At 43.9% G+C, this 13277-nt stretch overlaps 1 protein-coding gene across 7 annotated transcripts in view; it reads left to right on the forward strand.

Annotated features, from left to right (window-relative positions):
- Positions 1 to 13277, forward strand: part of pop1 (POP1 homolog, ribonuclease P/MRP subunit) — a 60381-nt gene that overhangs the window by 2458 nt on the left and 44646 nt on the right. For all 7 annotated transcript variants that reach the window (XM_078215632.1, XM_078215634.1, XM_078215631.1 and 4 more), the window contains 5 exons: positions 3815 to 3987; positions 8636 to 8803; positions 9502 to 9674; positions 10236 to 10484; positions 12442 to 12529. In XM_078215632.1, coding sequence (XP_078071758.1) covers positions 3819 to 3987; positions 8636 to 8803; positions 9502 to 9674; positions 10236 to 10484; positions 12442 to 12529 — 847 coding nt within the window. In that variant the 5' untranslated portion in view covers positions 3815 to 3818. The remainder of the gene's footprint in view (positions 1 to 3814; positions 3988 to 8635; positions 8804 to 9501; positions 9675 to 10235; positions 10485 to 12441; positions 12530 to 13277) is intronic.

Here is a 13277-nt window from a genome sequence, read left to right on the forward strand (position 1 = left end):
CTGACCCCTCCAGTGGTTCCCAAAGGGTGTGGCACGCCACACTAGTGTTGAGTCTTAACACAAAGAGAGATGGCATGAAATCTGGAAACTTCTACGGGTTTCTATACATGAATGTTTAAATGTTTCTTTGATTGTCCTTGAATCTTCCCGCCATCCTCTCTCGCTGCACCAGTGTGGTGCGCCGCACCTTTGGGAACCACTCCTAAGACTGCGACCTCTTGTTCTAGATTCTCAGAATTTACCCTGTCACGCCTGTTAAGATTTCTGTGCTTCAGCAAGATCGCCTCAAAGCTTTTAAACTCCAGAGAAGGCCCAACCAATTCTCCTTTGCTCGTTGGACAGCTCCCTCATCACAGGAATCAACCTGGTAAACTGTTGCACCCTGTCTAAAACAAGCATATCTCCCTGGGTGAGGAGACCAGAGCTGTACGCTGTACTGTGGGTGTGGTCTCACCAAAGCCTGTACAATTAAACAGAAGAATTAGGAGCAGGAATAGGCCATTTGGCTGCTCAAGCCTTCTATGACATACAATAAGATCATGGCTGATTGTGGCCTCAATTACTTTCCTACCCATCCCTCGTAACCCTTGATTCCCATGTAGATCAGAAATCTGTTTAACTCGGCCTATGTTCCAGCCTCCACTGTTCTCGGAGATAATTCCAAAAGTTAACCACTTTCTGAAAGAAAAAATCCTCTTCATCTGAAACGGGAAACTCTTATTTTGAAACTCTGCCCCGGTTAATTAATTTTATTCATTTACAGGACGTGAGCATTGCTGGCTGGTCAGCATTTATTGCCCACTCCTAGTTGCCCTCCATTTCATAGGGGCATTTGAGAGTGCATTTAGCTTGGCCAATGCACATTGCTGTGGGTCTGGAGTTACATATAGGCCAGACCGGGCGAGGACGATAATTTTCCTTTCCCTTAAGGACATCAGTGAACCAGATAGGTTTTTACGACAATTGACAATGGTTTCATGGTTATCAGTAGATTCTTAATTCCAGATATTTCTTGAATTCAAATTTCAGCATCTGCCATGGTGGGATTCAAACCTGGGTCCCCAGATCTTGCCCTGGGTCTCTGGATTACTAGTCCAGTGACAATACCACTACGCCACCACCTCCCCAGTTCAAGATTTCCCCCTCGAGAGGAGATGTTCTCTCAACATCTCCTCTTGAGGGGCGGCACGACATCTCCTCAGGGGCGGCACGGTTGCACAGTGGTTAGCACTGCTGCTTCACAGCTCCAGGGACCTGGGTTCGATTCCCGGCTTGGGTCTCTGTCTGTGTGGAGTTTGCACATTCCTCCTGTGTCTGCGTGGGTTTCCTCCGGGTGCTCCGGTTTCCTCCCACAGTCCAAAGATGTGTGGGTTAGGTTAATTGGCCATGCTAAATTGCCCCTTAGTGTCCCGGGATGCATAGGTTGGAGGGATTAGCGGGTAAATATGTGGAGATGTGGGGATTGTGTGGGATTGTGGAGATGTGGGGACTGTGTGGGATTGTGGTCGGTGCAGACTCGATGGGCCGAATGGCCTCTTTCTGCACTGTAGGGTTTCTATGAATATTCTATGAACACTTACCCTGTCAAGCTCACTCAGAATCATATGTTTCAGTAAGGTCACCTGGGCGGCACGGTAGCACAGTTGTTAGCACTGCTGCTTCACAGCTCCAGGGTCCTGGGTTCGATTCCCGGCTCAGGTCACTGTCTGTGTGGAGTTTGCACATTCTCCTCGTGTCTGCGTGGGTTTCCTCCGGGTGCTCCGGTTTCCTCCCACAGTCCAAAGATGTGCGGGTTAGGTTGATTGGCCAGGTTAAAAATTGCCCCTGAGAGTCCTGAGATTCGTAGGTTAGCGGGATTAGCGGGTAAAATATGTGGGGGTAGGGCCTGGGTGGGATTGTGGTCGGTGCAGACTCGATGGGCCGAATGGCCTCCTTCTGCACTGTAGGGTTTCTATGATTTCTAATTCTTCTAAACTCCAATGGGTATCGGCCCAACCTTTCCTCATAAGTCAACCTAGTGAACCTTCGCTGAACTTCCTTACTGTTGCATGTTGAACCACTTGTAATAAAGGCTAAAATACCAATAGCCTTCCTAATTGCTTACTGTACCTGCATATATAAGGGCAGCTAAATCATTCTGATTGAATCATTCTGAATATCGTCTTTTACTTGTGTCTCACTTTTTAGAAAATAACTCTGCTTTATTTGTCCTTCCAAAGTGGCTTACTTCGCACTTCCCTACATTATATTCCATTTGCCACCTTCTTGTACAATCACTTAACCTGTCTACATGCCTTTGCATCCTCCTTCCTAGCTTTGTATCATCAGCAAATGTGAATGTGTTATACTCTCCTCACGCCTAAGTCACTTGACACAGGTAGTAAATAGCTAAAGCCCAAGGACTGATCCTTGTGACACTCCACTAATTGCATCTTGCTATCCCAAAAATATCCTGTTTATTTCTGCATTCTATCTCTTAACCAATCCTCAATGCATGCTAATATACACTCCCCAATCCCATGAGCAGCCCGTTAGATTAGTACCTCATCCACAAACAATCACTCCCTCCACCACTGATGCATAGTAACAGCAGTGTGGACCATCTACAAGCTGCACTGCAGGAACTCAGTAAGAAGTTTAACAACACCAGGTTAAAGTCCAACAGGTTCCACTGCAGGAACTCACCAGGGCTCCTTAGAAAGCACCTTCCAAACCCATGACTGCTACTATCTAGAAGGACATGGGCAGCAGTAACCTGGAAACACCACCATTTTGAGGTTACCCTCCAAGCCATTCACCATCCTGACTTAGCAGTATATTGCCATTCCTTCACTTGTTGTGTTAAAGTCCTGGAACTCCCTCCCGAATAGCACTGGTGGGTGTACCTACACTTCAGGGACTGCAGTGATTGAAGAAGGCAGCTCGCCACCACCTTCTCAAGAGCAACTAAGGATGGGCAATAAATGCTGGCTGAACCACCAACACCTGCATCCTGAAAATGAATTTTAAGAATGAGCTATAATCTTGTGTAACAACCCCTGAGTGACACCTTCGTTCCTTTCTCCTCCTCTATCTCGCTCCTTCCTTGAGCAGGCATTTACATTTGCAAGGGGCCTTTCTGGGGAATTCTGGAAGACCACAGTCACTATAGAACTACTGACCCTCCAGAAACATTTATTGGAGTCATCAGTTTATAACATATTATTAAAACAGCTTCCATCATCGAATGGTGACAGCATAGAAGGAGGCCATTTGGCCTCTCATGTATTTGCTAGCTCTCCAAGAGCCATTCACTTAGTCTCAATCCTCCATCTTTTCCCTGTGGCCCTGAAAAAATTTTCTCTTTAGATAATGGCCCAATTCTCTTGAAAGCCACGATTGAGTCTTCCTCCAGCAGTGCATTCCAGACGTTAATCACTCGCTGTTTAAAATGTTTTTCCTTATGTTGCCATTGTTTCTTTTGCAATCACCTTAAATCAGTGCCCTCTGGTATTCGATCCTTCCGCTGATGGAATAGTTTCTGCCATCTACTATGTCCGTATATCAGGTCTCAACCCTGTCCAAGGAGAACAGCCCCATCTTCTCCAATCTTTCTATTTAACATTCCTCATCCCTGGAATCTTTGCTGAAGCCTCTCTTATTCCTTCACACCCTTCCTGAAGTGTGGTGCCCAGAATCTGGGCAGCGCTCCTATTGAAGTTAAACGTGTAACGATGTATTGTGTGGAGGTTTGTAATGGAAAGTGTTGTTATTATTTGCTTTGGAATTGTGTGTAAATTTTATTGTGAAAGTGTTAATTGCATTTTCTTTGTAGAGCCATGTCTGGAGTCAATCGGAAAGAAAAGAAATTTGCCAAGTTGATGAGAAACCAGCCCAGCAATATCACCTTCTCCTCCTCCTCTGATCCAGGGGCTGGCAGATCTGGAATGGGATCATCTGAATCACAAACCGATAGTCCTCATTACAGCTGCTTTACACATCATCAAGGTAAAAAAATCTTTGTGTGGTTTGAAGTTTTGAGCAGCTTTCCTTGGTTTATGGGTTAAAAAGTAAAAGTTCTGATCCATTCATGTTGGTGAAATCTGATATCTGTAGATCCTAACGGTTTTACTCCACCCTCTGGTTGCACTCCTGTTCATCCAAGCTGTCTACTTTGAGTCTGCAATACAATGCATTCTTTTCTAGCACTACAGATAAGTCCTTCAGCCATTCCCACCCCTGCACTCTGGAATTCCTGATTGAACTTTGACCTGTCATCCTCCATAATCTTGCGCTTGACCTAACTCGCACCAAACCTCCTCTTATCAGCCCTGTTCTTGCTGACCTGCATTAGCTCCCAGTCCAATGTCATCTCCATTTTAAAATTCTCATCCTGGTTTTCAAATTACAGCTTGTCCTTGTATCTCCCTAGCCACCTCCAGTCCTGCTACTCTCCCCAAATTCCACACTCAGGTAATTCCCCAATTTTAATCACACTGCAATTTGCCACTTTGCTTTCAGCTGCCCAGGCCAGAAGTTGTTGAATTTTCTTCCCAAGCCTTTTGACCTGGCTTGAAGGCACTCTTTAAAATCTACCTTTTTGGCGAAACATTTGATCGGCTGTCCTAATATCTGCTTATCAGGCTCTTTGTGTCTACTAGATCATCAGTAAAGTGATGGAAGATGTCTCTGGGAGTGCTATCAAGAGGCATTTAGTCAGTAATAACCTGCTCACTGATGTTTGGTTGGGTTCCACCAGGGCCACTTGGTTCTAGACCTCATTACAGTCTTGGTTCAAGTCAGAAATGGAAATGTTTGTTGATGATTGCAGTGTTCTGTCCCATTCACAATTCCTCCCAGACTGAAGTAGACTCTGCCTGCAGGCAGCAAGAGCTGGGCAACATTTGGGCACGAGCTGATAAACAGAAAGAAACACCACACAAGTGTTGGGCATGATGAAACTCAAATCTTAATCTGAAGCTGGGCGCTCCAGCTCCAGTTCTGACCGAACCATGTGCTTTTGTGTGTGTGCTGGCTGGGAAATGGCTGCATGTGCACAGTTCATTTATTTTACCACCTTCAGCTCAGGAGCCAGTCCTGCGCAGAAGCGAGGAATCTGATGAACTGGTGCAGCAACAGTAATCTCTCCCTCAATGTCAACAAAACGAAGGGGCCAGTCATCGACTTCAGGAAGCATAGAGGAGCACTTGCCCCTGTCTACATCAATGGGGATGAAGTAGAAAGGATTGGAGGCTTCAAGTTTTTAGGTGTCCAGATCACCAACAACCTGTCCTAGGCCCTCCATGTCAACACTAGTTAAGAAAACCCACCAACGCCTCTACTTTCTCAGAAGACTAAGGAAATTTGGACTGTCAGTTACAACTCTCACCAATTTTTACAGATGCACCATAGAAAGCATTCTTTCTGGTTGTATCACAGCTTGGTATGGCTCCTGCTCTGCCCAAGACCGCAAGGAACTACAAAAGGTCGTGAATGTAGCCCAATCCATCAAAACAGCCTCCCATCCATTGACTCTGTCTACATATCCTGCTGCCTCGGCAAAGCAACTAGCATAATCAAGAACCTCGCGCACCCCAGACATACTCTCTTCCACCTTCTTCCGATACAAAAGTCTGCGGTCACATACCAACCGACTCAAGGACAGCTTCTTCCCTGCTGCCATCAGACTTTTGAATGGACTTACCTTGCATTAAGTTGATCTTTCTCTACACCCTGGCTATGATTGTAACACTACATTCTGCACTCTCTCCTTCTCTATGAACGGTATGCTTTGTCTGCATAGCCGCCAGAAACAATACTTTTCACTGTGTACTAATACGTGTGACAAATCAAATCGAAAGGCAAACCATGCAATAAAACGGGTCTAATGAGTAGAACTGGAGCACCATTACAAAGTAAGTGTCCCAGGGAGAACGTCCCCAATCAGGGAGGGCAACAGTGTCCAAAGAGGACGTCCTAGGTGAGGGACAAAGGCAGGGATCAGGAACAGCTCCCATTAAGTTAAAAGAGCAGAGAAATGGACCCCAAGTTAGAGCAACTATGAGGAGAACTGAAGAGAAGTGGCTTGAGAAAAGCTCTCGGAGCAAAACCACAAGGCTACTGAGAGAATAGTTGACTGAGTTAAGACTCAGCAAAGTGATCAGTTTAGCAGAGATGCTAATGCAAAACTCAGTTCAGTAAATTCAAAAGTTCACTCTACAGTTGAAGAAACATTAAGTATGGGGTGCATTTTTTGGGTGCCTCTGGGAGAGGTGCAAATTGGGTGTGACACATCAAGTGAATGCTCAGGAATCCACTGGAAGGAAACCAGTTGCAACTGTGCCAGCCCAAACGAGAAGCCTTTGTGTCAAGCTAGTGGTAACATTTCACTGGTTTGTGTCTGTAAATATATTGCTGGGGTAAAGGAACAGTTGGAATCTGAATTATCATCTTGTATTTGTATTGAGATCTTTCTGACGTTTTTGTCTGGTGTTAATATTTTCATTTTTCTTGTTTTAATAAATATCTTATTCCTTGTATGAACAGTTCATCAGCGGACTCCTGTGAATTTGTTTAGTAACTTTACTCCATGGTTTCTGAATAAGAATTACGATCTGCCAAATTAGGTTGCCCTCTGGGATCTGACTTGTCCAGTGTTAGCATCAACTGGGATTGTAACATAGGCAACAACGGGAGCGAATCTGACCATCTCTCCTTGACGTTCAACAACAGTATCTTCATTGAGTCCCCTACTGTCAACATCCAGGAACATTGACTAGAAATTGAACTGGACCAGCCAGCTAAATACTGTGGCTACAAGAGCTGGTCAGAGGGTGGGAATCCTGTGCTGAGTAACTCAACCCCTGACTCCCCACTGCCTGTCCACCGTCTACAAGGCACAAGTCAGAAGTGTGATGGAATACTCTCCTTCCCTGGTGACTGCAGCTCCAACATTCAAGAAGCTTGACACCATCCAGGACAAAGCAACCCACATTATTGGCACCCCATCCACTGATGCACATTGATAAGTCTACACAATCATTGCAGCAATTCTCCAAGGCTCCTTAGACAATACCTCCCATCAACATTTACCATCCTGAAGGACAAGTGCAAATTCAAGGGAGTGCCACCACCTACACATTCCCCTCCAAGCCAGTCCCCAGACTGACTTGGAAATATATCACCGTTCCTTCAATGCCACTGGGTAAAAATCCTGGAATTCTGCACTGCAGCAGTTCACAAAGGCAGCCCACCACCACCTTAGAGGGCAATTTGGGCTGGGTAGTAAACACTGGCCCAGCCATTGATGTCCATGTCCCATGAACAAATTTTCTTTTAAATCATCCAGAACACTCATGAGCGTGTTTTCGTGCAACTTTTGAACCATGGTGATGAATTTCACAGGGTAGTCAAATTTCTCCAGTGACCCTTGAGGCTGACTGTGTCAAAGACTTCGGTCGGGTCCACGGATGTGGTGTGGAGGTCGATGTCCTGTTCTTGGCATGTTTCCTGGAGCATTTTGTTATTTCTCAGTGTGGAAGGATTACCAAGAGAACAGTTGATGTCAGCCTGTACCAGTCTGAGTTGCTCCATTAATGGATGGAGGCCGATTGAGGGGTTAAAATGCTCCGACCATCGTAAATTTGGATTGACTTTGAGCAGTGTTGATTAGCAGGGAGGATTGGTGATGAGCCAGTGGACTGGGCTGTGTAGACACAGTTCAGAGCATCATAGAATCTCCTCCATGTTATGGTCAGCATATGATTGAATTTTGTGTTTTCTAATTCGGCCAGGTATCTTGCATCTCTCTGAGCTTACATTGGACAATCCTGTGGATGTTTTGGTAGGCATCGTGCTTGGATAGTGATGAATTGTCATCAGGTGATGTTTTTCCCCCAGCAATTTCTGGACTGCCTCAGTAATTTCACTGAACTAATCTTAATGCCTACGGACTTACAAATTAGGAGTAGGCCCTCAAGCCTGTTCCACCATTCAACAAGATAATTGCTGATCTGTTTATAACCCCAACCCCACACTCCTGCTTACCCCTGATAACTTTCACCCCTTTGTTAATCAAGAATCTTATCAAAAATATTCAAAGACTCTCTTTTTCAAAAGGCAGTGGGAACAGAATTTCAAAGACCTGTGTGACCCTGTGATAGAAAAAATAATCTCCTAATTTCCATTTTAATTGAGTGACCCTTTATTTTCAGATAGTGCTTATTTGAGCAGGTAGGGCCCTGTGGAGCAGTGGAGTACATTATATCCCTGAAGATCACTCAGTCGTCCTTGCAGTGGATTTTATATTTGATTTACAGAAGCAACACTCTCTAGTTTTTCAGATTCCTTTGTGACTGCTCATTTGGGCCTTGAGATTTTGAGACGATCTGGACTTTTATGGATTCAGATCTTTTATTTTGAGCTTTGAAATGACGAGGATGGTCAGTACCGCAGATGGATTTTGTCAAATGCAGACAGTATGAATTGGTTTCAAGCAGGCAATTGGGTGTGTTTGTGAGGAGTTGAGATTAGAGGGATATTGTGTGAAGACGGATTATTGGGATTGTGATCTGATCAGAAAGGAACAGACTTGTGGACCATTTTTCAGAACTCCAGGAATTCTTTTCATTTCTGGCCCTTTTTAAAAAAAATCCAGGTGTTAATGGCGGCCATGTGCAACAACAGCAGGTGGGATCCAGCCATCAGCCATCTTGTTATGGTGACCGACAGAGGGGCTCACATAGAGGAGGTTTCCGAGGGCAGCGAGGAAGCTCAAGAGGAAACTATCGTAGCTACGTTCAAGAAATTCCCAAAATCATAACTGGTAGGTACTCTGCAGTAAATAGAAGCTTGTTTTTATTATTGCAGGAACAAATGAATTTTAAAATATCTGATTCTAAAGCTCTCCTACTCCTTGCCTGTTTATTTAATGATGTTCTTTAACCTGGGTGCCTTGTAATATTGCAGAATGAATGGGGTTATGACCTTCAATGGGAATCTTGCATTCTGGGAACTAATTGATATCGGTGGCACAGTGGTTACCACTGCTGCCTCACAGCTCCAGAGGCCTGGGTTTGATTCCTGGCTTGGGTCACTGTCTGTGTGGTGATTGCACGTTCTCCCCATGGCTGCCTGGGTTTCCTCCGGGTGCTCCGGTTTCCTCCCACACTCTAAAGATGTACAGGTAAGGTGGATTGGCTATGGTAAATTGCACATTAGTATCTCAAGATGTATAGGTTAGGGGGATTCACGGGATAAATATGTGGGGTTATAGGAATAGGGCCTGGGTGGGATGCTCTGTTGGAAAGTTGGTACAGACTCGATGGGCCGAATGGCCTCATATACTGTAGGAATTCTATGACTTCTATGAAGTTGTGACCTTTTAGATATGATGTAAAGTGAGGTGAGATTGGAGAGAAAATCTGAAAGGGAAAGAAGTTAGAAAATGAACTTTTTTTCATCCTAAAATTATCGCTTAAATATTATTAATCAATTTCTTAATTTTTATTTTTAATACCGTAGCAACAAACTTTGCGCAGGCTCGTGCTGCCGAAATCAATGCCATGTTAAAAGCCGTCGCACACAAGTCTAGCTCTCAGTTTCTGCAGTCACTACCACCAGCAATGCGTCGGAGAGCTATGAGTCACAATATTAAACGTCTCCCGAGAAGGCTTCGAGAAATTGCAAAGAAAGAGGTAAAGTTATAAACCAATCAGAGTATTTGGAATGCTCTTCTGGGTCAAGTAACTGAGGCAAAAGCTCTGAAGTGGCTTAGTTATCTGTAGTTGCAATGATTGGTGTGTTCTGAGTATTTGTAAAACAAAGATCCAATTGAGATGAATGGCAACTCATTCAAATGTGTTTTGTAATTATATATTCAACACGCGACTGACTTTGCTGCAATATTCCGTATTGAAATGGTCAATGATAGATTTAGGGGCTTGTGCCCTATTCTTTGTTCTGATTTTCAATGGATGAATCCTTGATTGTATTATGATAGAGAATGAATTTTGTTTCTTTTCCATATGAATATTTTAAAATATTGCTTTTAATTATCCGCTCTCACCTTATAAGCTGGAATGCGACTGTTTTAAAAACTGCAGCTGATAATGTTGTCTTCATAACAGTTTTACCCGAGTATTGATAACTTGTGTTGGTGTCGTTGAATGGCCGATGCGATCCTTTGGAAGAACGGGGGGAAACTCCTTTTTGAAAGCCCTGGTTTATTAATTTGCGAACCAAACCTTTTACTGCAGGTGGAAAAGATCGCCCAGCTGAAGAAAGAGCAATCGAAGAGCAAGTCCCGCAAAGCCCGTCGGCGACATGGCAACTTGTTAATGGAATTCAATCGTAGGCAGCGAAAGAACATTTGGCTGGAGACCCACATATGGCACGCAAAAAGATTCCATATGGTCAAAAAGTGGGGATACTGTTTGGGCAATAAACCAACAACTAAAAGTTACAGAGCATGTTACCGTGCTATGTCAAAGCAGTGTCTCCTGCAGGTACTGTACCCTCAAATCTGTGTTTTTAATCATTTTGTGGAGGACAATTGATTGGGGGCTAGAAGATACAAGTTAAATTTGCAAAATCCTTATTGTGTACTGCTTACAAAATCATCTTTGGCATTGAGCTGGCATGGACTCGGTGGATCAAGTGGCCTCCTTTTGTGCTTTGCTGTACTTGAGATTATTTCAGTATTTAATATTTTCCACTTCCTTCTCCCCCCCCTTCCCCCATTGAAAACCAGAAAGGAAGGTTGCCTCTCTTGTATACCGTTGGGAGAATTCTGGATCAGTTTTCTATGTGTCAGCACTCTATGGTTCACTGGACAGATGTGATATGATGATCTAAAAGTTGTGCATAACATCATGTTTCAATTTACTTGCTCTTGCGTCTCAACTGACCGATCTCTTTCAGTCACTGCATTTTTAACATGTGGTGTTTAATGATGCAATGGCCTTGAAGAGCAATCACTTCAGAGTGTAACAGTCAAGTTTGTCCCCTGGCATGTTATCCAGAAATGAATCTATTCAGCTTTCTGAGACAGAGTGAAAGTTATATTTGGATGAAGTTTCAATAAAATTGTTTAAAGGTTTGATGCATGAAGTCAGTTCTCATGTACTGTGACCGAAATGAATGAGACTAGTAATCTAGATACCCAAGGTAATGCTTTGGGGCCCCGGGTTCGAATCCCACCAGATGCTAGAATTTTACACCAATAAAACTCTGGAATTCTAACGATGACCATGAAACATTGTCGTAAAAACCCTTCTGGTTTCCTCATGTGCTTTCGAGAAGGAAATCTGCCGTCCTTGCCTGGGCTAACCTACATGTGACTCGAGACCCACAGGGATGTGTGCTTGACTCTTATCTGCCCTCTGAAATGGCCTAGCCAGCCACTCGGTTCAGGGGCAATTAGGGATAGGAAACAAATGCTGGCCTTGCTTTCCTGGAAATGGAATTGGATTGAAGAGTAAATATTCTAATTCAGTGCTGTTTTGGCCTGTGCACTTTTTTTTGACAAAACATAACTATTTATCTAGGCGACATAAAGATTGTTTTAATCAATTCAAGTAGAATCATAGAATGATTACAGCACAGAAGGAGGCTATTCGGCCCATCTTATCCATGCCTTGTCTCTGCAGAAGCATCTTAATTAGTCCCGCTCCCTTTTCCTTTCACCTGTAAATCTACAAAATTTTCCCTTTTGAAAACCACGATTGAATCTGCCTCCACCACACTCTCGGGCAGTGCACTGCAGCTCCTAATCACTCGCTGTGTATATTTAAAAACATATACTTCCATCGCTCTTGGTTCTTTTGATTTGCACCTTAAATTGGTGTCTTCTGGTCTTTGCCCTTTCTCTCTATCTACTCTGCTCAGACTGCATCTGTCAAATCTCCTCTCAACCGTTGCCCAGCTTCTCCAAGCTATCCAAAGATGTGCGGGTTAAGTTGATTGGCCATGTTAAATTGACCCTAGTGACAGGGGGATTATCAGGGTAAATGTGTGGGGTTACGGGAATAGGGCCTGGGTGGGATTGTGATCGGTACAGACTCGATGAGTCAAACGGCCTCCTTCTGTACTGTAAGGATTCTGTGTAACTAAAGTCCCCCATCCCTGCAGTCATTATTGTAAATTTTTTCTCTATCTTGCCCAATACTCCCTCATCCTTCCTGACATCTGATGCCTAGAACTTGACATGATTTCAGTTCAGGCTGAGCCAGTGTTTTATAATTTTCTTCATAATTTTCTTGCTTTTGTATTCTCTGCCTCCATTCATAAAACCCTGGAACCCGCTTTCTCAGTCTGCCTTGCCAGCTTTATGCACTTAAACTCTCTCTCTCTCTGTCCCTGCAGCACCTTTCAACTTGTATCATTATATAGTTACCAGTCCATATTCTGGGAGCATTTGGCTATAGTTTTAATTGGTAATTTTTCTGCCTGCAATTCTTCCAGGATTTGTCTTACTCTTGCTGTTTGGAGCTGAGTGGTACAGAGGATAATCTCCTGAAGACTCTTGGACGTTTGAGTAGCAGAGATGCAGGTATGCTCATCACTATTCAATCATCATCCTCCATGTTGTTTTGCTGTTTCTTGATTACGAAACAATGCAGCGTGTTTCCAGACTTGACACAACTGCTAGGAGGTATTCTTAATGTGTGGTTGGTAGGAAGCAAAGTTAACTGATATTTATTACCTCCCCATGGTGGCCTGAACACTCGGTGCCGTATTATCTGTTTGAGGTGTGTTAATTCACCAGAGAAGTCCCCTCAATCCAATTTGTAGAGCTCCCAATACAAAGAATAATTCCATGCTGCATCTGTTTCAGTGGATTGAGAACGTTTATTTTGTTCTAAATCATAATGAGCTTCAAGCTAAATAAATTGTTCCTCCTCTTTGCTGCAATCCATAACAGAGTTTAATGTTCCTGGGCAAAGAGAATCTAACCACCTCTCCGTGACATTCTGTGGTATTACCATTGTTGAATGCGCCACTATCAACATCCTAGGGGTTACCATTGACAGAACCTGAACTAGACGCAGCCATATAAATATTGTGGCTACCTCAAGAGCAGGTTCGAGGCTGAGGGTCCTGTGGTGAGTAACTCACTTCCTGACTCCCCAAAACCTGCCTGCCATCTACAAGACACAAGTCAGGAGTGCGATGGAATACTCTTCACTTGCCTAGATCAATGCAGCTCCAACAACACTCAAGAAGCTCAGCACCATTCAGAGCAAAGCAGCCCATTTGACTGACACCCCTTCCACCACCTTCAACATTTACTCCCTCCA

The sequence above is a fragment of the Mustelus asterias genome, chromosome 7, assembly GCF_964213995.1.
Source record: "Mustelus asterias chromosome 7, sMusAst1.hap1.1, whole genome shotgun sequence".
Lineage (NCBI taxonomy): Eukaryota > Metazoa > Chordata > Chondrichthyes > Carcharhiniformes > Triakidae > Mustelus > Mustelus asterias.